This window comes from Falco peregrinus, chromosome Z (genome assembly GCF_023634155.1).
Source record: "Falco peregrinus isolate bFalPer1 chromosome Z, bFalPer1.pri, whole genome shotgun sequence".
In the NCBI taxonomy this organism is placed as follows: domain Eukaryota; kingdom Metazoa; phylum Chordata; class Aves; order Falconiformes; family Falconidae; genus Falco; species Falco peregrinus.
Window position 1 is genome coordinate 56433093 of NC_073739.1, and position 26583 is coordinate 56459675.

The 26583-nt window shown below is 44.3% G+C and overlaps 1 protein-coding gene across 1 annotated transcript in view; it reads right to left on the reverse strand.

The window, feature by feature from the left end:
• Window positions 1–26583, reverse strand: part of DMRT1 (doublesex and mab-3 related transcription factor 1) — a 63242-nt gene that overhangs the window by 29802 nt on the left and 6857 nt on the right. Inside the window, exon 3 of the mRNA XM_055790980.1 lies at window positions 9378–9661. Within this exon, the coding sequence (XP_055646955.1) occupies window positions 9378–9661 (284 nt within the window). The remainder of the gene's footprint in view (window positions 1–9377; window positions 9662–26583) is intronic.

The following is a 26583-nucleotide window of genomic DNA, read 5'->3' on the forward strand; positions in this document are numbered from 1 at the left end:
CCATCCCACAGTCTGCAGCAAAGCTGGCAGCACTGAGAAGTCAAAGTCTGTCCTACTCCAGTGCCCTGAAATCATCCAAACTGCTCTCCTGAGGGAGGTGGTAATGCGTTTTTAAATTTTTGTTTTATGAAAGAACTACCATCTACTATCATTTGTTCCCAAAACCCTATAATGTAATGTGGCTACAGTGCTCCAAAAAATGCAGCCAAACACTTCACAAGATTTAAGATTATCAACAGGAAAGGTAACATGACCTGGTCTCCCTAAGTCTGCCAGGAGCTGAATGATTCTAAGATGGAAAGCTTCCGGACAGAGAAAAAATACCACAGTTCTGTACCAGGTATAAAGGTAGAAGTGCCAACAGTAACGCACATCTAGCTATGCCATTAGACGTTTACTTTGCAACCAGAAGTGTCTGACAGCCTTTTCAGCCGTATCTCACCATGGTTAGAGGAGCTCTGCCCACTCCACTGTGGCTCCCTTGGATCCCAGCCAGCCACACGTGGAACCCTGCTGCCTCAGATGGCCACCCTGTGCCAGCAGACCCCCAGGGTCTGGTCCTTGCAGAAGGAGTCACTGGCACCTCCCAGCAAAGCAACCAGAATGCAGTCACCCCTTGTTTTCTAGGAGTCCCCTTAATAATTCAATATTCATTTTAGTATGCCTGGCTGGAAATAATGTGGCCTGAGTCACATAAAATCCTGCTGGTGCTCTCTGAGACAGAGGTCAACATCCCGCTTTCCAGGTGGAGCCAGGCTTACAGCAAGATTAAGTGCTGAGAGAGAGCAGTGGCTGTTTACAGGAAGCAAAGTGCACCTCTGCCCGTCTTCTGACAGCAGCACAGTGGCACGTATTTGCACATATACTGAAGGACTGGCAGAACATGCTTTTAGTCTGTGAAAGTAAGAGTTTTTCTATTATAAATTAAAGCAATAATTAAGATGTTGATTTTTCTACCATCTGCACCCTATGCTTGCAGAAACAGCTCTATATGCACCGATGTTAACCATGACAAATAATAACTTGCTCTTAAAAAAACATTAATGTGTCAACCCAAAGAAGCTTGAGCTCAAAAAACGCACTGACATCCTCTCCACTATTCTGAAAAATGGCAGTCTCCTCTTGGAAACAGACATCTGTACTTTGCACAGACTCCTTCAACAAAACCCAGGCTGCCTCTGCCCTGAAATTATGGATCAGCAATGCAAACTGCCCAAAAGCTCAGTCCAAAGGCCATTTTGAATCTACATATCCACAAAGCTCAACAGCTCTAGAAGTACTAGGGAAAAATGTTAACAAACTCCTCTGCCTGCCGTTCTGCACACAGACTTCCCTCCCTTGATGGCGCAGGGCTGTGGGCAGCATCCACGGTCCTCACATCTCCACCTCTCCCCTGTGCAAACGCACATGTGCACGTGTACAACTGAGAAAAGGTCGCCTGCAGCAGACAGCTGTAAAATTGAAGGGAACACTCGCTGGCACTGAAAGAGTCACATGCGTGTTTCCTCTCCCTTTAGAGTGGACGCAGTGACCTGTTTCTTTTCGAACCTCTTTTTAGGGTTTTTCTCCATTTCTTAAAAAACCAACTCATCTAAAACCTCTGGATGCAATGAATTATTACTACTATTATTATTAGTATGTGGTAGCTGGCTAGCAAGAGACATGTTTTATAATCTTATTACCCACACCAAGTCTATGAACCACAGTTCGACCGACAGCCAGCTGCTTGGCTCTGCAAAGAATATGCTGTGTATTAACTGCTGAAGGAAATCTAAAAGCTTTGGTTTTGTTTTATTAAACTGTTTAGAATACACACTGCAGTAAATCTGAACCATAAGGTTTCCTTTTTATAGTGCTTAGCAATTCTATTTTACAGTAACAATAAAAAAACAACCAGTCGTAAAAACTCCTGACCTTAGCGCTGCATTAAAAAGGGGTCTCAGGAGATCATTACCCCATGAGAAGGGGCATTTGCTCTGTATTAACTCCTGTAGCTCTGAAGAGTCCTTGCACATTTTTGGGTGCCAGAAAGGGAGGTAAAAACAGCCCTGGGGAGGTCCTGGAATATTCAGATTATTTCCAAGCCAGGGCAGTCTGGCCTTCCAAACACTGCAGCCATGTTTTCTCCAGGTGCCAGGTTTGGGAACCTTCCCTGGGTCCTGTCTTGGGGGAATCCCGGGGTCATGCAGGGATCACAGGAGGAGATGCCTGGCCCTCTGGTGCCTCCCCTTGCCTCCCTCACCTCTTCCAGTCCTACAGCTAGGCCAAGACAGGCAAGGACTGGGACGGTCCCACAAGCTACACTGACTGGCATCAGCACAGGCTATGCTCCATAAGAACAAGGCATGTTTTAGGTAAGGGAGCGCTATGGAAGGGATGGGCATGCACTTGCTCTCTGCAGAGAACAAGATGAACTCCTGAGTTGGACACATGAGTTGCTCACTTACAGTGCATCCCCTTCCAGCCACATTTCCCTTGTGCCCTGCCCCAGCTGCAGGATTGATTCACCAAGTACCCAACTTCAGTGGGAGAAACAGATTATCAGAGAAGCACATCTGGCCTATTCAACATTGATGGATTCCTCTAAATTGTACAGCGCAGCATGCACTCAGTAACTTTTTAAAGGATGTACTGCAAGCAACAGTGGGATGCTTATAACTCACAAACAAATAAACATGGCCTGATTAAAAGACGGTGCACACAGGGGAAATTCCTTCCTTGGTCCTTTGTAAAGCCAATACGGGAAATCAGAAGGCAGGAACAACTCGTCCCGAAACAGGCTAACTGGAAGCAGGATTGGTCTGTCACTGAGCACAACAGTCAGTGCAGACCTACAGCAGTGCGCAACAGTGACAGAATACGTAGCAATAGCCAGGGAAGCATGAAGAAAATGCTCTTGCATCAGTTCACTCTGTTCCTGCAAAAAAAGCTTCCTCAACAGCTTGCGGAAGAGCAACGTAAAGCCCAGCTCCTCCTTCCATGCTCCTGGAAACATCTGCATAACCTCTACAAATCTTCATGCAGGAAGAGCTGATGAGAAAAGGTGGCCAGACCAGAGGCAGAAAAGAGGCAAGGCAGGCACAAGTGGTGGCTCACTTCTTCCAGCCTCAGAGATGAGAAAATGGTCCTGCCCTTCCCACATGATTTATTCAGACAAAACATCACCCAGTTAATTCTTTTATTTGCAGAAGCTGCAAGACACAGTCTCACAAGTCAGTTTCTGGCACGAGATGAGAAAGCATCTGTCAGGCACTGGAGTGTCGACACATCAGGAATCTCCATTCTGTCATGTGCAGGCTGTGTGACCACGGGCAAGTTATTTAACACTTCCCTGCCTCAGTTTCCCCAGCTGTAAATCAGGGTTGCCACTACTCTCCCATCTTGCAATGCTACTGCCCATGAGCTGACCTCTCACAACTACTGCTGCACTCACACTGCCCAGAGTGGCTTTGTTTCATTCCTAAAACCAGCTAAGCATATTTTCCAGCATGAGGCAAAACAAGTCTATGATACCCTGCCTTGACTTACTTTGATTCTAGCATAGAAAATACAAGAGACATCTATATCTGTCCCTCCTTGATAGACAAACTTAATTAACCTTTGCTATTCTGTTCCAACCTATTCTTTTAGACAAAGGCAGTGACCCATAAACAATATGTTACCATCAGAATCTCAACTGCGGTGACACCTAGAGATATAGCCCTATCAGCAGTATCGGAAAACAAACCGCTTAGATTAGCTCCTCCAAGAAATATGGATTGCATTCATGTCACACATGAGCTGTCAGAAACATTAGGATACTTTTAGCATAAATCTGTAGTGTGAAGGGTATGTTATGAATACAGTATATAATACACTGCTTACACATAAAATCGCGATTGTGTCAGTTGACTTGCACAATGTGTATATATTTACACACACACATTTTACACCTATTTCTGGAGAGTTAGACCGCACATTTCTGCAAGAAGGCCAGGCTTACTGGAGTAAAAACTGTGCCAGAAAATAGAAGCACGTTGTGGAAGCTGAGAAGACTTACCTTTTTTACTAGCAAGCAGCTATTCTTAAAGAGTTCAAACTGCTAGCGGCCCTATCACAGCTACACTTTTCTAGATTTAGTAAAAGACAGTCTTCTATGTTTGCTGCTTTTTAAGAAATCCTTAAAAAAACAGTTTCCTACCTCAGCAATGCTAAGTATTTCCACTTTGAAACAGTAAATGTAATTCCCATGTTGGCAAATGAGTTAAAATCTCTCAGTCTGACTTTCACCAATTCTTACTTCTGGTTTTTGCTCTAAACTGGTTTAAGAGAAGAACAAGAAAGTTGAGCTTTTGGAAGTGTGAATACTGGTTTGCCAAGCTGCATTAAAAAAAGAAAGAAAAAAAAGCCACCTCAGAGCATAAAATAGATGTCATGAAATTCTGAAATTTGTCCAAAACCTCCTGGCCAGCTTAAACCTTTCTGCAAAGCAAGATCTGTGGAGTTACCAGAGCAACAAAGAAAATGCAGCTGTTTGTCCCCAGGTGTGGGGCTAAACTTGGCATCTTGTGGATTTTTAATAGTTCAGCTGTAGAAAACAGAAGAGTTTTAACACTTTTTGGGGAGGATGCTGACTCACAAGGAGTCCCTATTATGTTCATGGTCTGCGTCACATGCCAGTGGTTTCACTGCCAGCTTGGAGAATTAAACCTGATTAGAGTCTGACATGTCCATCCAGGTTTTACTTTTGATGTGGTAGAAAAGACTGTTGTCACCACATCATTTTCCAGTTGCTGTCCCTAAGTGCATTGCAGTGAGACGAGTTTCAGAAGGACCAACTTCCACTATATAACACCATGCTCTGACTTGGAGCACTAATGTTGGCGAACTCATTTAACTGTTCACTGGATTGAATGCACATAAATTCCTGTCATAACGAACAATTACAAGAGCTTCAAGGGAGGCTCCACATGCTCACACAGAACTGGAGTGAAAGGAGATGCACAGCAACCACCACATCTGCTACATTTCCTTTCTGACCTAAGCTTGCCTTTTCTTTAGGTACACCACCAGATATATCTGATTATCTGCCTTGCAGGTGACAAAAGCAGCAGAATACAAATGACTGAAGGTCTCGACCAAAACTATCCTCTTCATTATGCTTATCAAATCATGATGGATACAGCTTCTGGGATAACTGTATACAAATGAACAAAACCTACACAGAAATATCTAAAAAATTTGCACCTCTATGAATCCACTCATGAATCCACACCAGCCTCTGCCAAGAACAAAGACTAATGAAATCTGACATTAATCTACATTAAAGATTCAGTGATTCCGTTTATTTGCCAAGGCTCAATGATGCATTAATCCTCATCCCATCCCACACACACTCACACATTCCCTCCCTGGCTTTTCTCCCTTGCTCCCTAAATCCTGAAACAGCAGACAGCTGGGCTGCTCAACACCTTGTCTGCATCCAGAAGTTACCTTAAGTATGCAATTCTCCTTGTGTAGTTACAGTTATTCCAAGACAAGCTTAAGACTCTACCAACAGAGCCTGGAAAAAGACAGGGGTCTTGTCTACGCTGCTTAGACTAGGGTACCTTACAGTGAGCACACAAAGACACCCTCCCGCGAGCTCACAATCTTAGCAAGCTGCCTTGATTCAGTTACAGCAGGCATCATACAGCTAAGATTTTGGTAAAGAAGCAAAAATAAAAAACTTTGATCAAAAATGTTACAGCACTACCAGTCACACGCAGACTCACATACTGGAAGACTGGTTAAGAAAGCTGCGCGTGTGAAAAATAAACCCATGCAGTACAGGCAGTTCAGCAAAAATTCCTTTGTAGATACAGCTACATGGTTCCTCTGGGAAGAATCAGCCTGGACAGGTGTTCTGGTTTCAGCTGGAATAGAGTTAATTTTCTTCTCAGCAGCTGGTACAGTACTGTGTTTTGGCTATGATGTGAGAACAATGTTGACAGCACACTGATGTTTTTTAGTTGTTGCTGGATGACGTTTATACTAAATCAAGGACTTTTCAGTTTCTCAGGCCCTGCCAGCAAGAAAGCTGGAGGGGCGCAAGAAACTGTGAGGGGGCACAGCCAGGGCAGGTGACCCAAAGGGACATTCCATACCACGCTATGTCATGCTCAGCAGCATATAAACAGAGTGAGTTGGCCAGGGCCTGCCGATCACTGGGTCACTGCTCAGGGACCAGCTGGGCATCGGTCAGCGGGTGGCGAGCAACTGCACTGTGCAACACTTGTTTTCTTTCCTCCATTTCCTCTGGATGTTGTTTCTCTTCCATTCTCCCTCCTCTTCATTATAATTGTTGTTGTTATTATTACTTTTTCTGTTCAAATTTTCTTTCATGTCAGTTATTAAATTGCTCTTTATCTCAGCCCCCCGAGGTTTACATTCCTTCCTGATTCTCCTCCTCATCCTTCTGAAGGGTGTGGGGAGTGAGTGAGTGGCTACATGGTACTTAGTTACTGGCTGGGGTTAAACCACGACAATAGGTTTGCCAACAAAACCCCCTGAAGGTGTAAGCAAGGTTTGATTCCTCTTTGTGGATCATGCTTGGAAAACTCTCCTGTAACTCCTCACTGTGCTTGACAAAGAAATGCATTCATCCTTCTCCATTTAACACTGTATTTCTGGATCTTCCTTTACTGGTAACCTTCCACGCACAGAATTGACGTTTAAGCGAGTGCAGTAGCTGAAAGCTTGTTCCCCTCACAACAAACCATCTTCAGTGCCACACAGTGTTTTACAACCTCGGCATCACTGCACCCACTGCCATCAAACATTATCTAGCCTAGCTCTCAGTAAAACTTTTTATGATTATTTGTGCAATGTTATGCTGTCATAACAGTATGCAAACCCCATGATTCGTAACTCTTCCAGCAATAACAATCCTTCTTGCAGATCAGCCTCTGAGAAACATTTTGTAAGTCACATGACACTGACCTTGAACCACACTCTGCCCTGCTGAACAGGAGAGGTGGCTCCTGGTTTTAGGCCATATAGCAACTGGGGAGATGTCACTTCTGCAGGCAGAAAGCACTGCTTCTAGTCTCTCTGCACAGACATCTCACCAGAACAGCACTGAGAGATCCCAAAAGGTTCGGCCAGGAGAAATTAAAATCTTAGGTGAGGTAAATCACTAAATTCATGCCACACAACCTACAAGGTGGGAATGAACACCCAGTGCTTGGAGCCAGCTGGTGGAAGGAAAATGGTCCTTTTTGACAACCACCTCTTTTTTTCCTTAATTACCTCTCTGGTATCCCAAACAAATTTGAGTGGCCCTTAAGTAAAAGTTAGTTACAGATTCTGCAAGGGCCCAAGAGAAAAACGTGTGGAGAACGTACTATTGCTTTTATTTCTTTAAGGGGTGTCAAAGGTCCCACAGGAAACAGGTAGTCTCACAGTGTGACAATGGACCCTCCAGGCCAAGACTTCTTACACATACGGTCTAGTTTCAAATGACAGTACATGAAAACAGAACCAGGAGAACACCATCTTCATTCCAAGGTTTAACATACTTTAAGAAACCCTCATCTATCTCTTCCTCAAACACTATGTGCTAGAATAGTCAGTATCTGTAATTTCCTTTCATTTTTCCCAAGCAAGTAAAATCACAGAAGTCTCTACAGGCTGGGAGAGTGGTGAAGTGCAGGACTAGCAGCCTTCAGGATTTTCACAAGACAAATGTTGCTGCCCCTCATTTGTGTTGTGATGGTGTCTCCAAGCATCAGCTCTACAGTAGCTCTCTTACAGGCTAGGTATTGCAAAACTGCTCTGCTATGACGTGCCAAGTTAACTCAATCAACCAAAATGAAAAAGCTAAAAAACCACTGGCACCTCACCTCATTACCACACACAAAATCCTATCACCAGCTTGCCTTTACTAATTCTCCTCCAGTCTGGTGATGAAACTCAGTGGCTAGAGAGGATGCTATCAACTAACCTAACTGAAAAGGTGTACCTCCACAGATTTGAAGATGATTGCAGTGAAGCTTACCAACACACTGAAAGAAGATAGCTCTTGTGGTGTGGGCTCACACAGCAGCAGGGAGGGAGACAGCTCTTTTCCCCACACAGCTGTACTCATAGCAAAAAAGGGACATGGAATAGTACTAAATGCATACTGCTGTAAAGTCATGAGCTTCAAATTCATGGACCTGCCAGCTGTTGCCCCAGGAGGCATCTGCATTTTCAGAAGGACATTTCCACAAAAAAAAGTGTCAATGATAGGAAAGACTCACTGAAGGTGACGTGGACTGCTACACTAATTGTAATCACCCTGGTCTTAGTTCCAGCTCCTTGGTAATGGAAGTTAAAATACCCTTTCAGAGTTGGTCCCTGTGCCAGAATTGCTAGAGGAATTCTCTGTCGACAAAGGGGATGACCCATCTGTTCCCTTCAGAAAGGAGGTTTTGGTGGATATTTAATCTTTCATTGTTGAGTGGTTTCACAACACAGCCTTTGCGGAAGGCAGCCTACTCTCTCTTGAGGCTCTATAGAAGAGGTCTGCCCTCTCTTGCCCTTAGACAAGGGCCATGGGTGTACACAGCCATGGAGAGTGTAGCTTGCCAAGTTCAATCTCAGATGGAAAAGTGCCACTGCAGCCCCACTGAACAGCCTCAGGCTCACTGAAATGGCTCCACTTACTTTGCCAAGAATCCCTTGCCTTGGCAGATTTCTCCATTTTCCAGTCTCTGACTGGTGCTGAGCTGGAGGCTGCAACTACCAAGTCCTACAGTGAGATGGCTCGGCTGGCTTTACACCTTAAGAAATACGCAGAGCTCTGGTGCAAACCTCTCAGGCACAGCCTGTGACCTGAGCTACCCAAGTGGAAATGGCGAGCCCTGGAGCTGACACTGCCAGAGCACACCATTAGCAGCAATACCCCGTATCACACTCAACTGGCTGCCACCAACCCACCATGCAGCAGCACGGTCTATTGGTTACTTCAGCACCTCGCATGTGGAAGACAGAAAATATTCCTGAAGGGCAAAGCCTCTCAGAAATGACACCCGAAGCTGCCAGGATGCTACGCTGGGTAATTCAGCTGGGACTCTTTTTTTCGGAAAACAGTCTGTAATCTCCTGTGACATAACTCAGAAGGTAAGATCGAGTGGGTGCCTTCTATCCAGCGGCTGCAGCAACCTACCTACACCTGTATGATTGCTTTCCTTGTGCTGCATCATAATGACACATTTTGGCTAGCTTTCCTAATGGGGGTCCTAATACCACCCCAGAATCTGGCTCCGGTTTGGCACTGCCATGAAAACAGCAAACAGGAGGTGAGAATCAGACCCAAGGAACAGCTTAATGTGCACCTCACTCTTCCACATAACATCTCTGTAACATCATCATACCTGCCACTGTTTTCCTGACTGGCTTGGCATGTATGCTGCTGGGAGGCTTCGAAGGCTGTTTTTCATGGCCGGACCTAGAATCATACCCTCCGCCTCACTTGAGGAAGGCTCACCGGCCACTGCCATTTGGTACTGGGAGTAGTTGTACAGGTTGTTATAGTAAGGATACAGGGACGGCTGGTAAAAACCGCTGTAGTAGGGGGACTCCACAACCAAATCAGATGTGCTCTCCAAGTGCCCTCTGCTGGGGATGGAAGGGATGTCCTGAATGACCATCCGTCCCTCTGAAAAAGAAAAAAACCAAACCATTATGAAATAGAAGGCTCCATGAAAACCATTACCTTTCACCTTCTGATGATCTACTACTTCTCCTGAGGGCTGCACAGACAGTGGTAAACAGTAAGAGGTGGTAACTGAAAGGGAAACAGCTGGATGTTTGGTAGAAACCCAACTGAACTAATGTCCACTCAAAGTCTAAGACCACCACCTACACATGCCACAGACCACAAAGCAGGAGACAAAACCAACTGCAGGTTAAAATCATGCTCTGAGCCCTCAAGCAGCATCGGTTGATCTGGTAAGAATTCACACCAGGTAAGGATGCAGCACTCTTATTTTAAAATTGTAACAGCATGCCAAGTCTCTTAATTCCCTGGAAGCAGAAAGGCCCTAGCTACTGGATGACCCCTTTCCAGCCAATGTCCTGCCGGTGAGAGGACACAGCCACACGAGAAGCTGCAGGAGTGAAAGCACTGTGCTATCAGCCAAGCTGTCTCAGAAACCCACATGCCACCTCCACGCAGTGAGGCCTTCAATCCTGGCACAGCCTCCATACCCAAACTGAGCTCCTGCTTACCTTCAAAATCACAAAGCAGAACAAGTTCCCCCACCAGCGGCAGAAGAGCAGGAGGAGGGGGTTGCTCCTGACTTGCTGCCTGCGCTCAGGAGTGCCTTCAGACCAGAGCCCAGCTGGCTGCAAGCCCTGCAGGCTGTCCCCACCAAGATCTGCCTCCCCTGTGGTTCCCTAAGGTGGGTTGGGCTTCTCTGAGGATGTTTTAAGTCCTGTTTTCCTCACCCCTGTATCAACCAGTGCCCTGTGATATTTGCAAGGATGTAAAAGGAAGGTGCTTGTTGGTACCATTTCAGAGCTGAGCTCTCTGACACACTGCACTGGCTACCTGGCCGAGCCAGACACAGCAAAACACTACCACAGCCTTAGGAGGTCTAAACACACAGTGAAAATATGTTTACATACTAAACAACAGAGGAACTGTACATCCCGGCATCCCTGCAGCTCTGGTTCTACCTCACATCCCTGTAACCCTGCCTTGCACAAACCCCTACAAAGTGTTTGGGGCATAGTTTTCCCTTCTGCAAGGAGCTCCTGCTCTTCCCATGTCTTCCCAGTCTACCTACCATGGAGGAGAGAAGGTTGTGTCTTAAAGCATACTGATGAGTTGTTGAGGGCTATCAGGTATGGAGACGAAGCAGAATGCACAACAGGCACATATGAAATAACAGCCCTAAGAGAGATGTCAGGCAGGCATTGCCTAGTTTTGTATGTTTCTCTTGGTATATCTGTACCCTGGTTACATATCCGCAATATTAATATGGTGGCATTTACCAGCCTCTCAGAGTCATGGTAACAACTTCCACTGTACTGTGCATTAGCTGCACTCCAGATCCAATGATCAGTTTCACCCATTACTGCCATTTACAATTCAACTTGTTTTCACTTCTTCAGCTGTAATGAAAGCTCTCTGCCATCGTGGATTGTCTCCTTCCAGATCACTTTACTGTACAGTGCCCCCTTTCACCATTTTGTTGAGATCAGTGAACTACACGCATTTAATAGCAGAGTGTTTTATACCTCCTGCATCTGATTTTTCTGCCCCTCAGCCCTATGCAAGCTAGAACAACGTCAGCTGGCCTTTTTTGTTGGCAGTACCTCAAATTTGCACACAGAAGAGGCTGCAATGCCATAAAAGACCCTACACAGGTTTTGCACTTTCATATTTCTATGAAATTATATTATTGCTATTATTTTGCTTCTGGGCAGGCCTCTCTTCAAGTCCTTTTGTCTGTGTCTGATAAAAACAGAACTTAAGACTACTGGCGCTGAAAGACAACAACTCTGATAAATCACAGCACAAGTCTGACTCTCCTCCTCAGATTCAGCTCCCAAATCAAGCTGTGGTCCAATTGTTCTGCTTTTCACGCTGTAAAATAGAAGCTGAAAGCAAAATCCTCCAATGTGCTTCCTGCTGGGATACAGATTTGACATGAGACAGAGCAATGCAAGGCAGCCGGCTACAGAACTTCTGGCAGGGCTATGCTACGCTGCACAGATACGCAACTTCTTCCAAGACCTTTGCAGTGTCCTTCCACCACTTGCAGTGCTTCGTAAGAAGGGATAACACTTTCTGCTAAGAATATTAGGCCAGGAAGATGGGGCCTCTTTACACCTACACATGAAAGGTGAGCCACCCTGAAGCATCAGCAACCAAAAGGAAGTGAGGGGAAGAGTAGCAAGTTTTGCTGCAAGTTTGGAAAGGTCTCATGCATGCTGCTTCTTCACACGGCAGAAGACAGGCTAGGCTAGAACAGAGACTTGCTCATAGCTATCCACAAAATCATATAAGCATCTTTGATGTCTCTGTGATGTTCCAGGGGCAGGTAGTACTGCAGCTCCTTCCTAAAGCAAGAGCAGCTGTAGCAGTCCCCTGCTGCATTAAGCAGGGGAAGAAAATATGCTTTTTGTCCCTTCTTTTCTCTTTCTTCCTGTATTTTGTTGGGGATACCATCATTTGCCCCCAGAGGTGCAAAAGGGTTGACTTGCAGCCACCTCTTTATCTAGCTGCACAACAGCTGTCAGCAGCTGAGTGCTCGGGCTGTTACAAATCCACCAAAGTGGTCCTCTGCTTTCCTTCTGCTGTCCCTGTGCTCTCCAATAGCCCCTACAATACTATCACCTGCCCTCTGAAGACTCCATACTGAGTCTGTAGAGCCAGTCAGCCGCTCATTCAGGCACCACGCACCCATACACATAAATGGCCAGATGTCAGCACCTTGAGGCATCTTTCTCTTACAAATGCAGAATTATGGAATCTGTGGTCCTTGTTACATCGCTGCCACATGGCCCTTCTGAGCTGCAGCCCCTCTGAGCTGCAGCCCCACTACAAGGATATGCCCCAGCAGATCAGCAGTAAAAACAGAAGCCCTGGCAAAAGAGAAAGTTCAAGCAAAGAGACGGACACACCCAACTCCAATCAGAACTAGGACTCCTGCGCTGGCGCTGGAAAGATAGCTAGAAGGGTTAATTTTCCCTAAATATCAAGCCACATCATGCTTCTGAAGATGGAAGGACTGACAACATCTGACAAAGAGCAGGAGAAACATGCCACCTGCTTCAGCTCACACTTTCCCCTGAGTTTAGGAGATGAGATTTTCTCTGATGTCATGCTTTGAGACAAGACTCTGCTTTTTTTCTGTAGCATCTGGAGATTTGGTGCTTCACCTGGGAGAAGGGAGACATACAAGACATAGCTTTGTGCCATCTGGACTGTGGGTGGATGCCATGTCAGACGAAGTCAAAACATCCCACTGGTTACTCTAAACTCACAGTCTTGAACCAGCCAGCCTGAGGGAAGGATGCCTCTGGAGAGATGAGCTCTTGCAGGTCTTCAGTGACTCTGGCATGCAATAGGTTAGGGACAGGTCTGCAGTCCAGCTCTACGCTCTTACCCCATCCTGCCTAGCTGAATCATGCCATCTCCTACTACTAATGCATATATCATACACATACAACATATACAGAACACACACAACTGTAAACACAATAAGGGGAAAGAGTTTTGCTATTAATGGAGAAAGCTCTGAAAGATCTGACTTCTGAGCAGTAAAACCTCAGGAAGGTTAGACCAGCCAGTACCTACACAGTGTACTTTCAAAGAAGTGCTAAATGCCGAGGCCAGCAGAATTAAAGGTCAAAGAACCTTGCTAAACTGTCTTAGGGATAAAACAGGGCACTTGGAGATCTGCCCAGCGATTTTATGTTTACCTAATATCCAGGGGAGCTTCTGACGTCTGCTAGCCCTTTGCAGGCAAGCACACTGCTTGTGGGCTAGAGCATCCTCACGCAGGGCCGCCGCTGGCAAACAGCACAGGTCTTTTGGAAGCAACATCTGTAACTACACTAAACTCTAACTAATCGGGGTTTCTCTAGTTGGTCTTTGGCCTGTACCTGTAATTCCTGACTCCAACATACATACAGGTTGAACCTTCCCACAGCCCTCCCTCCAGCTGCTCAACAAGCAAGGTGTCCTCTTCAAGGGAGACTGTGGCTGCATTTTCCACCAGCAAGATGAGACTACCAAGGTTAAGAAAGCAGTTTTCAGCTGGTTTTTTGTTTGTTTGTTTGTTTTGTGGCGTTTTTTACCCCACAAATGTAATTGCTGGCAAGGAGAGGGTCCTTCCCTGCCTCAGAGCTTGCCACATTACAACACCTGCACTTGATGGGCAGCCCTTAGGTCCACTGCTTTAAAGGGAGCAATTTTTGAGAGGAATGCAGCTCTCAATGAGGCAACTGCTGCTACACCATCAGACTCCCACTCTGTCCCTCCACCTGCCCTTTCAAACAAGAGGTCTGCTGCAGGAGCTGGGCTCACACCTTGGCTGTCTTCACCCTCTACAGGGAAAAACTGCGAAGGGCTCCTGGGTTCTTTCCCTACCACTAGCCACAAATTTTAACATTTTGCAAGTTGCGAACAGGATGCGATTAAAAATACGGGATTGAACCTGTACAAGAAGGAACCAAAACTAGACAAGTAAACCAAATAGTGGTTAAAATTCTCACCCAGATTTTGGAACATCAAATCTACAATGTAGCAGCATCAGAGGCTCTCCCTGCCTGAGCAAGGCTCTTGTAGTGAGCCAAGAGTATCCCTTCATGCAGTTGTGCCCTTGGATCTCTAAGCTCTTCTATGTATTTACTAATTCCTGTAGAGAACTGATGCTACTTTTTTTGCACTATGTACACAGTGTGAAATACGGCCCACTCTTTCACAGAAGATCAATATGATGCACGATAAATACTGTTATTGATCTTGCAGTGTTGTAGACGACTCTCCAGCTCTATGGCATATTAATAGTAGTTAACCAGTAATTCATTTCAGGATGGCCAGGATTTTCTTTTAAGGAAGTTAAGTTCTCAGGGTCAGTTACACATGCGGGTCTTATACAGTCAGTAATCTATGAGGGGCTCCTGCCTTCACTTAGCAGAGCATGGTGAAAAACAGTGGTCCAATCCTCAGTTAATGTAAACCAGTCTCAGACCATTTACTTCAATAAAACTACGGCGATTCACACAATTACAGATATGCATGGGAAAATCAACGCAGAAGGAAGTATATATATCATTCTTTCCCTTCTTACTTTTCTGATAGAAATTTTCTGGAGAAAGAAGAAACGTCAGGGAATTTACAGGAATTTCTATCATCCCATCTGTCTCAGTGATGCAAACTGTTTTTAAGAACATGCACTGAGAAATGCAAACACTGAAGTTCTGTCTGTAATGTTCACTCATTCTGTACATAAACGTGGACTATCTTCTGTTCCTACCAGTACTGTTAAGAGCCACTTACACATATTATTATACACTAATAATAGTAATTTAAATATGCATGGGTAAGCCTCCAATGCTGAGGTCAAATGGCACAGAGTCCATGCTATTAGACTTCTTCACCATCTAAACCAGGGCAGTAGCACCAAACTGACTACTGGGAAAGGTTACTGGACCACGCTTGGGAATCTGGGGGAGAATATTAGTCAGCTTGGGACAGACACACACCAGGAACTGTTTCAGAGATCAGGATAGCACATACAGTCAGATTTCAATATAGTGGCATGGTTCAATTTACTCACGTGGCCATAGCAGCTGATTAGTTTCCATCTGATTGGGTATTTCAGAAAAGGGATCCTGTATATGTAGTGTGGCCATTAAGAGAATTTCATTGCCCATGTCTATTGACGTGAGTTCTTACACCTACGGCTAGCAGTTCTTACTTCTTCTAAGCCTACAGAGACTCTGCACATACACAGACATGCTGTTGAAAATGCAGAACTGAGACTACTCAAGTAACACACTCAAGGAGCAGGAAGGCATTCCCAGTGAGCAGAGTTCAGCTTCTGGTAGTTTACATTTCCTATAGTTTTCAATTCAGAGTGAGTGTTTTCATCACTGCAGTGTTACTATCTAGCTGCAAGCCAGTCTCTGTGGCAGGAGACAGCTATGCCATTAAACACCAAAAATTAATTATTCAATCAGGAAACACTTGCCTTCAGACCTCAAGAGTCCTGGATCCACACCTGACAGTCTCCCCTTGCTCAGTATATAAAGTATCAGTAAACTCTTATTAAACTGGTTTGGCAATATTAAGTCTCGCAGCACATTAGTCCAATTCATAGCTGGCTTTGAGGTCGGACAGTAGCCTTGAATGAGGCCAGTACGAAATCACTCCCTAACATCATAATCAGAAACACTGGAACAATATGTTTCTCCCACCAGACAAACATGACAGAGCTATTTCAGATGTCAAAAGAAAGCTGGCACCATTACTTACTTTCTGCTGAGACATTCTGCCTCCCAAGGAACAAAGCATGCAAGCTTGCTCTGCCTTTGAGAGGAGTATTTTTGTTCTCTTCCCATTAGAAGTTGCGGATTATCTTTGGTTCCAGTGTTGAACTTTTAGCTTGCTATAAAGTTAATGTGCTAGACAATGTTCATTCCAGGCAAGGCTGTGGGGCTGTGTATTTTCTGCCACCCCCAAAAAAGGCCATTATCTGTAATTACCCATTACCATGCATAATTATTTCTTCTATTCTGGTCTATGGCCCCCAGGACTTTATGCTGTTACAGCTCACTGCTTTATCTTATCAAATTTGTTAAGGAAGCTTTTTTGACCTTTTGAGCACTTGTCACAGCACATACAAAAGCCAGCAGTAAATTGTCTAAGCATGCAGTGTGTAATTTATTACTTGTACATTGCACAGTGATACCATATGAAGTATTACACACCAACACCTTCCCGGTTCACACTTCCTGCTTTAGCTAAAATGAGAAGAGGAAAGGAAACCTGTTTAGTGAAAGAAGGAAGGGAACAGGAAGAGACTGGAGTCTCTCAATGGGAATTTGAGGAACACAACAGCAATACCTGGCTAAGCCTAAATGTCAGGCTCTGGAGAAGGTCCCAGCTGCTCTCCTCTCCAATGCCACATTTCCTCTTTCTCTTCTCCATCCCCAGCGTCTGATTTCACCACTTCGGCTTCTTTTCACACCTATGTAATTCTGCTGAGCCCTACTCTTTCACATAGAAGCCCACTTACTGCTCCTTCAGTAAGCAGACAGGGCTTTAAACATCAACACCCCCATACCCAGCCCCCACGCTCCCCATTTACAATTTCTGTCAATGCAGTACAGGTTCCCAAGAGAACAACTTGCTCCGATATGAGATTCACAGGGACTGCCCTTTATGGATACTGATGTGAGTGCACAAAGGACCAGGTTTTCACCTCCACTGCTCTCAAAGCCCCCACCAAAGGGCCAGACACTGACCTGCATCCCAGTACCACTCAATTTGACTAAGCCTCACTGCACTACACGGGTCCATGCATTATGTCCCTCTTCCTCATAAAGACATTGAAATTGGACCTTACAGAGAAGCAGGGCTCTCAACAAAACAAAGAGGGCTGACTCCCTGCATCCTGATCCTTGTTTTCCCCTTAGTCCTCTTTTGATCAATATACTCCAGAGGGTGCTTTATTTTAAAGCCTCTTCTTTCAGGTGTTTACACGTGTAAAACTTTCAGCCCACAACCCTATCTGAAAAGAGGTATTTAAGAAATTATCACTTAGCAACTTCTAGTAAAACAATAATGTTGATGCTTTTGAACTGTGTGATTAAATAAACTTGCCACATACAAGGAAATCTGAGATATCTTTCTCCCATCATGACAAACAAACCATCACAGACCAGGTAATCTGGACTAAAAGTGCATAGTATGAATTACTGTAGCACAAGGTATGCAGAATCAGGCCTTTCAGATCTGCCAGTGAGAGCCTTCTTCCTCAAAGCAGAAGGGGGGGGGGGGGGGGGGGAAGGGACACTGAACCCCTGAAAGCATCCCTGAATAAGAGATGGCTACCCAGGCCACTGCAGTGAAGACAAAACCCTTCCCTGAGTTTCTCCACAGTTTGCAGACCTCTGGTCTACTGCTCTGTGCTGGCTCTCAGCCAGCAGGGAGATGGAGATCTTCACAGTGGTACAATGAAGGGACAGTCACTGTCCCTTCGAGATGAGCCAGCAAACACAGGTGAAGGGCATGGTCTGCAGAGCCAAAGAGAGCCTGTGCGCATACCCCTGTCCTGGAGCCTGGCTTCTGAGACATACAGGGCTGTCCTACTTGCATTCACCTATGGAAAACCAGCTCTGCAGCCCTCACAACTGTTTTGACCAGAAAGCTCTCTTTCAAGACAAGCATTTTTTTTCTGCCTCCCCCAACTGCCAGTAACCCCATCTCAAGCTCAAACACCAAATCCAGCAGTTCTTCCTCCTTGTTCAGGACTGCCTGTCCAAACAGCCCCGCATGTCCAGCTGTCCTGGTTTTGGCAGGGGTAGAGTTGAGCTTCTTCCCAGTAATTCGTATGGGGCTGTGTTTTGGATTTGTGCTGGAAACAGTGTTGATAAACAGGGGGAGGTTTTCACTACTGCTTAGCAGGGCCGACACAGAGCCAAGGGCTTTTCTGCCTCCCACCCACCAGCGAGAAGCTGGGAGGGGCACAGCTGGCACAGCTGTCCTCAACCAGCCAAAGGGATGTGCCGTAACATAGAATGTCACACTTGGCATACAAAGCTGAGGGGAGAAGGAAGAGGGGCACATTTGTTTTTCCAAGTAACCGCTATGCATGACGAAGCCCTGCTGTCCTGGGGATGGCCGAACACCTGCCTGCCGGTGGGAAGTGGTGAATGAATTCCTTGTTTTGCTTTGCTTGCATGCACAATTTTTGCTTTACTTATTCAATTGCCTTTATCTTGAGTTTTACTGTTTTTTTCCCCAGCTCTCTCCCCCATCCCAACTAACATCTATTAGATGGAGAGGTCGAAAAATCTGTTATCACCCATATCAGATGTGTGGGATAAAAGCAGCTGTGTTTCCAGGCTAAAGAGAGTAAATCATAGCCAAACAGCTTACTGCCACCGCAGTCTATAGGTCCTCTCCAATCATACCTGGGGAACACAGCTGCTCAGCAGAGATATACCTTTCTTCTAAAAGCAGAAACATGCATTAAAAAAAAAAAAAAAAAGAAGAAAAAATTGCACGGTCCAACTGAGCCTCCTACAGGCCTCCTGGCTTCTTCCCTGAAGCTGGAGTGCACCAGTACTGATCTACCCCACCTCCTTATTACAGCGATGCCTCGCCTGGGCACTTAACACCTGCCAACTCGTGCAAGCACTTCTCACCTTCTCCCACCACCCCAAGACCAAACCACCAGTCGTTGCACCCTTCCTGCAGTGGCTCTCTGACAGTGAAGGCAGAGTCTGGGAGCCTCACAACACCCTTCACTCAATGGAGCAGCTGCATGATGAGTTCAGGAAGTGTTATCAGCAAGGAGCGGGCGTAATGTCAGCAGTGTCTGCAGGTGCAGGGCATGCTTCATCCGCCAAGACATCAGTGGCTGTGTTCTCCTGCTTCTCAAAAATTACTTGATTGCCAGAACAATACTCATTTTCACCCCAGAAAGATGAGTATTACTTTTTTTCTCCTCTAGGAGTAAGTCTGGAGCGGTCATTTGAGCAAAGCAGAGTAAGCTTTTCCAGTTTCAACTATGAAGGACGAAATGAATCCTAAATGGGACACCACGTTTTACCAAGAACAACATGTGCCAGAAGGAGACACTCCAGGTATAAAAGTTATACACAGGGACAAAATCTGGGAGGCCCTAGAATTAAGGTTATTTGTTATTGCCTTGCTTGAGCCCTGCAGTGGATACACCCAACACAGAAGCTTTTCATGGGATTCTGCAACCACATTCTGCTTCTGTTCACAATGTCAAAACCCATCTCATGAAACGACACAGAAACTTTCAGCATGAGCTGGTCTAGTCTGGCACAAGCAATTTAGAACAATCTTACTGGGTATTAATTAAATCTTAGATAAGGGGGTCACTAAAAGGCAAAATAAATTGCTGTCTCTCACTCCAGGAAAATGTTTTCCAGTCTTCTAATCATTCCTGTGTCTCCTGCCTGAGCCCTTCCAAGTCCAAGCCCAGGTGTGTGGGTCCAGACCATGGCTATATCCCCACTACTAGCTATAAAGAGAAACCCAGGGTGCAGTACAAATGGGGCAAACAAATGTGATACCTCCAGTGGGGCAAGCCCACGCTCCCAGCCTCCCATTCCTTTTGGCTCAGTGACACTCCTGAACCTGGCATGGTGTGCCTCCATAACCACCACCAACTACCTTTCCAATATCCATTTTAAGCCCACTTCCTGGTATGCACATTCGTCCGGGAACGAGTCCACTAGCTCCACAAGCACCTCACCGGTTTCAGGGAAGACCACACAGCTTACAGCCAAGAGCAGGTCCCTCCCTGTGAGATGTCTTCAGAAACGCCACTGTGTTAAGATTCTCCACTCAGACCTACATTTTAAAGACTGATAGGATCATCCTCAAAACGACGTAACACATACAATACTGATTTTTCTGTCAGTTCAGTTTCCTAATCAAGATGTCATAGGACACAAAAATTAAATGCTTTTCAGAATCTGATTTCATCAATATGTCACTTTGTCAAGCAATTTTGTAACAATAAAAATTACTAACTTGACAGAATATTTTACCCATAAACTTCTGTTAATTTGTATTGTGTGAGCGTCCTTTAACAGCTGCATTTCTCCCCCTCCTGCACATTTCAGTTCACTGTGGACTCTTCCACTGTTCACAAAAACTGATGTCAGGCTGCTGGATTTGCAGCCACCCATCCTACCACACTCACTCTCCTTAAACACTGGCAGGACATCAGCTTTCTTCCAGGCCTTAGGGATTTCCCCAGTGTTAAAAGACTTACTGGAAATCAGCATTAATGGACCAGATAGATCCTCAGCCAAATTTTCTGTTGTTTTGGTTTTTTTGCTTTTGTTTCTGTTTTTGTATTAAATACTGCATGCAAGTTATCCAATCCTGCTGGTTTCAGTTACTGCTGGAAATGAAAGCAGAATGTCACCATGTCCATACACAGCCATATCACTTGTGTTTTTTCAAAGCAAAGATCAGAAAAAAATATTAAGCATTTTTTCTTCTCTTCTGCAGGCAGAATTATTATCCCATAATGGGTCAAATGACTGTTAACTCTGTGTGTGTGTGTGTTCCTAATACAATTCAAAAACCTACCAGTTTTAAGGTTTTTAACAAAACAACACTTCTCAAAGGAAAACGGCATTTGGGAGAAAAAAACAAGGAGGGAGAAATCCCATCCAGAAGACTGCAGCTTGGCACAGTAAGTTTCTCACTCGTACATACAGCTCCAGCCAAGAGAAGCTGAAATACCACCAATTTCAGTAGAACTGGTGAAGGCACATTTTGTTCACATTTAGCATACACTTAATAAAAATGATCTGCTGCAAACATTTAGCATGCAACTTAAAAATCTGCCTAATGTGCCTGAAGAAGTAAAACCTACAGAAAATAATTTTTATTATCACACTCAGTGGAAGCTTCAGGCCCTTAGTAAGATGTCTACAGCAGCAAATGTCACTTTCAACATCTTCTGCCACTGACTAGAGCAGAGCAGTTGAAATTTTAATGTGGACTGGTGGGGCAATGCTTGTCCTTTCCGTACTTGCACTTTTATTCTTTGTAATATAGCTATAGTGATTGTATTAAAATCTTTATCAGCAAAAAAAGAATGGCTTTAGTAAAGAAAAAACATTCAAAATCTTTGAACATGGCTTTTATTTTTGTGAAGATGCTAAGCACTATTTTAATGCTCCAGCATATGTTTGCTCATGCTGAACTAAGACTGGAGGATTATTTACCTATCTAAAATTATTAGCATGCATGACAGCTAACAGGATTTGGACCAACAAAATTAGGGCTTCAGAAAATTAGGAGCATGAGAAATAAATGCTGTTTTCAATCATCAGTATTACAGCTGGGAGTATGACTACTACGTGTGCATATGTATGTATACATGTTATTATTCACCTCGAGATACCTGGTTTGAGAAACAAATTTACAAACATTTAACTTGTTCCATTCAGACATCCAATGTGCTACTGAAGTGTGTAAAAGGAACAAAACTTAGAATCAACACAACTTTTAAAAAAATAGAGGAAGAAATTAAAAAAGAAGGGAAATTAGGAAAGGAAATCAGATTTCTAGACAGTGATGGAAAACAGCCTGAACGCCTCCCGGCACAAAGAAGCAAAATTGAGAGGAGAAAGAAACTCAGCGTGTATTAAATGTAAAGGGATTTAAGTCATTAACAACAGATCAAAGAGAATATTAGAAGGGAGGGAAAGCTTTACAAGTGTCTGAGATAGCAGACCTTGGACGAAATATGACTGGGATAAAATCATTATGGCTCACAATAAAAATAATAAAGGGAGTAGGATGATGGCTGGAATTAGCTGGAGTCCATGCTTGACTATAAGCTATATGATGACAGAAACCCAAAGGGTTTCTAAACAAGACCAACCAGAAGTAACACGAGTGCTTTTTCACTCTATGTACTCAATATGTGATGGAAAAACTAGTATCAGGAGTGGTACAGAACCACTGTTAACACCCACAGGACCTGGGCAAGTGAGCAAAAATCACATGCACATGCATCACTTGTACATGATCACCAGTGCTGCATGGATGCCACAACATTGGCGCTCACTAAATCTGCTTTCATGCAAATGCAAATAGATCACTAACGAATTTTGTTCATGCACAACTCACTGACAGAGACACACAGTGACTGGAACTACAGTGGCTTACATCAGCTGAGGTTCAGTTGTATCCATGACTATAGGCATCCAAGTCAGCAAATGGTTGCCTATGCTGTAAGCAACAGAAATAGCATGAATAGAGACTAGAGACAGGAACTGGAGAAAAAAACCCTATAAAAATAGTTAGGCACCCACTCTCATTGCAAAGGAAAAGAAGCTCAGTGCTTAACTGACTCTCTGCAAGCTCCCAAAGAAAACACAGGACAGAAGCACATGAACAATGTTTGTACCTAAGTAGATGAGCTATTTATTAACTCTGATTAAGACTATCAGGTACTCAAAATCAGGAGAAAGTTTACCAAAGTTCAGAAAAAGAAAAAAAAAAAAAAAAAAAAAAAGAGGCATTCGAAGAAGCATATGAAAAAGCATTCCTCCAAAAGAAACCTTCAAAACTGCACTTTAGTCCCCATGTCATTAAGTGACAAATCCACTGAAAATGGGAAACGCGCCAACAGGCTGAATTAGAAAGTTGATAAATAAAATGAATGGAAACAGTCTTAAAGGTATAAGAAAGCACATGGAAAAAAGAAAAGGCAAGAAATCATGCCAGTGCTCAGTTAAGGAAGCATGCAGCACCCCTTCACTCCCCAACCTCTATCTTTTCTAAAAACAAAAGGAAGACCCCACACATTCAGTTAAGTCATAATAACTGTTTCAAGGGCACAGAAAGGAACAAGAAGTTAGCTGCAGATAAATGTCGTAATATGGACAGAAAAGTCTTAGTACATCTTCTGCTCCTGCTCTCTTCCTTATCTCAGTGTTCACAATGATGAATGGAAATGACAAGCTGGCATAAGTAACTCTCTAAATGGGAAGACACATGTGCAAATGTCAACATGACAGAGGAAGAGCTTCCAAGGCACAAAAAACAACAGGGTTGCCCACTAGCCCCAGTGGCCTTCGGTGAGAGGAGAAACCCTGAGCACCCAGGTGCTAGGACAGTGTACATGGTAAATAAAGTCCACTCAGTGCGCGGCAAACACCACTCAGCAGGGACCTCGTTCTGAATGGCAGCTCTATGTCTGGAAACCTCACCTGGTGCGAGAAAAGTCAGACAAAAAGATGCTGCAAACACAGAAAGCCCTAGGGTGAAAGCTTTTGGAAAATGGAAAAAAAAAATCTACTCCCAATTCTTTAAGGGAAAAAAGCTCTTCTGAAATGTGAAAGAAGGATGGGAATACCTGCTGAGCTCCCTGTGCATTCTCCCCTCCACCCATCCACCCAGAAGGTGGTCACAGAAGCCCTGGGCTGGGCAGCCCTTCTCTCCCAAAGTAAGCAGGTCTGAGTAGGTCACAGCTGCTCCCCTGGCACCCCTGCCTTGCCAGCATGCTGCAGAAAGCTTTTCCCAGCCCCCGCCTCTTGTGAAGACAGCACTGGACAAGCCCTGCAGTACCACCTGAACAGAAAAAGAAAAGCAATCTTCCCTGAGGTCTTCAAAATCTTTTAATGCTATTTATTTTTACACTATTTACTTCCACTGAAGCTTCAGACAGGATCAAAAGCCTGAAAAGAAAAATAAAACTTCATTTACAGCCTTAAAACTCTGAAAATTGCTACTAATGCTACCAGTTTCACCATCATGACAGAAATAGCACACTTTTGACAGTCTGTGCCTCACTGAATAAACACGTATGGCACTTCAGACATTAGCTCAGTTAAAACACCGACACCTAAACACACACACATGCACACACACATGAAGCTGCAAAGACAATGAACAAATATGGCTTGAAAGGAGGAGCAAGGAAAGTGCAAGCTTTGCAAGCTTCAGGATCCAGAACTGGAGAATTAACTGGAAACATCTAATCAGGGATGCAGAACCCTGTAACATTATGATTTATTTAACACAGTCAAACAATAGCCAGAGGCAATGAATCATATAGATGACAAAGCTGCAGGAGATTTCCGTCATCTAGTTTCACCTGCACATTGATCAGAGTTTACCCCCATATTAATCACTTGAGATCATAATCTAACACACTCTTAAACACCTCTCCTGATTATGCTTCACTTACCCCCTTGTCCTTATGCAGGTCACTCCGTTGCTAATTGCACTTCTAGTTAGGAGAAAAAGTGTCTACTGTCTAATTTAATTTTGTCTTTTTTAGTTTCAAGCCGTTGCTCCTTGTTATGCTGTCACAAGCACTGTAAATAATCCCTCCCCCTCCTCCATATTATTACCTCTCAAATATTTATAGACTGTTATATCCACCCTTAGTCTCCTTTTCTACAAGCCATACATCATTTTTGTCACCCTTCCCTCTATCCTTTCAGATTTATCTATGTCCTTTTATAATGAGATGCTCAAAACTCCTTGCAACGTTCCCAAGTACGGTGAAACTACAGCAGTGCAGAGAGGCAGCAATGCCTTGCTTCACAAACAATGCCTTTTTAAACAACTCTGAGCAAAATGCACACTATTTTGGTAGGAACTGAAAATTACAAAGTCATGGCAGCCACACTGTGGAGTGCTTTGTTCATCGCATAGTTGAAATTTAAAAAGCCTATCAGGGGCGAGTTTTATCCCAAACCAAGGAAAGATTGTTCAAAGTGAAACACTTTCTCAGTATTTGCTTGAAGGAGATTTAGCAACTGAGAAAACCACCTTCCAGGCAGAAGACCATCTCCAGCAACTGCTTCCCCAGACAAAGTCTAACTCACGCTGTAGAAATAATGCCAATGCAAGAGAGGTACGGCAGTTCACAAACTCTTACAACAGACACATACAAATGTGGTTTTCTCTCATCTGAACTACAACCAGCTGGAGAAAAACAGATGGTTATGGATGGGAAGGTATTAGTTATTCAGAGGTGAAAGATGCAAAACTTATGTTTGCCAGCTGTTACTATCCAGTAAAGACACATCACGTTCAGCTATGCCCTCTTCTTAACAGAGATCTGTTGGCTGGCTGAGAAGCCAGGGCAAAGGATCAGGAAGCAATGGATGGGGCTGCTTGGCCAGGAAGCAATGGATGGGGCTGCTTGGCCCTGAGTATCAAAGGAGAGTCTGCAGGACCAGGAACCAGCCAGCAATTAAACCTGGTGAAGAAGCAGCAGTGGGTGTAGCAGGAGAAAATAATTGTTAGAGAGTAATGAGGAGACAAAGACCAAAGGAAAGAGTAGGATGATGGACCCATAACCACTGCAGACCCACCAAGACCTCTGAGGCCATCCAGCCATCATGTTAGCCCTGGCACATGCAGACAAAGCAGCTAGATGCCTCCTTCTCCTTAGTGCTCAGCCTGCTGAGGCTGCTGCCACCTGAACTAGCAATCCTCTCCACCACCTGTTAACCTCCACGGTGCTAATGTTCTATTGGAATCTACCATAGATTTAGTCATTGAGTGGTTTTAGGTCAAAAGAGTCAAGATTTCTTTCCCAGGCTTGCAAATGCTGATCAGTATTGAAGCTAGCTGAATTCCAAATTTTAGTATGTATGACACAATGTCAATACAAAAAAGTAGGCATTCCATAGATTCACAGTGTAGTTCAGCTTAGAAAGGACCTCTGGAGGCCAGCTGGCCCAAACTCTGCTCAGAGTAGGCCAAGCTTTCCAGTTGGATGATGTGGCTCAGGCACCATTCAGCAGTTTTAAGCCTCCCCAAGGATGGAGGCTCCACAACTTCTCTGGGCAACCTGCTCCAGTGCTTAAGCACTCCTGTGGTGAAACGTCCAAGGCTGCTTCCTCATGTTGCCTATCAGAGACTAAAATGAGACTTTTTTGACAAAACAAAAATTCTGACAGCATATGGCATTATACTGTAAAGACTTAAAATGACCTTCTTTCAGAAAGAAAATTTCTCCTTTTTTTTTAAAGCAAATCCGTGGTATCTTTCAATTATAAAAACATTTTTCTTCTTTATTACCTATGCAGCACAACATCTGGAAGGTCATGACATTGATTTTTGAAATCACAGTAGTTTTGTAGAAATGCAAAAGGTAACATTAAAAAAAGCAAAGGAAAAGTAAAGAAGGCCAGGCAGGATTCTCAGAGGCATCTAGGGCACTGCAAGTTCAAAGGGATCTTAGTACCATCGTTCATTAGGCACAGCATTACTGCTGACCCCACTACAGTCCACAGTTATAGGTAGATAAAACCTCATCTGTTCCTCCAAGGGTTTCAAAGTGAAAGCTGCTCCTATCTGGAGAAATGTAA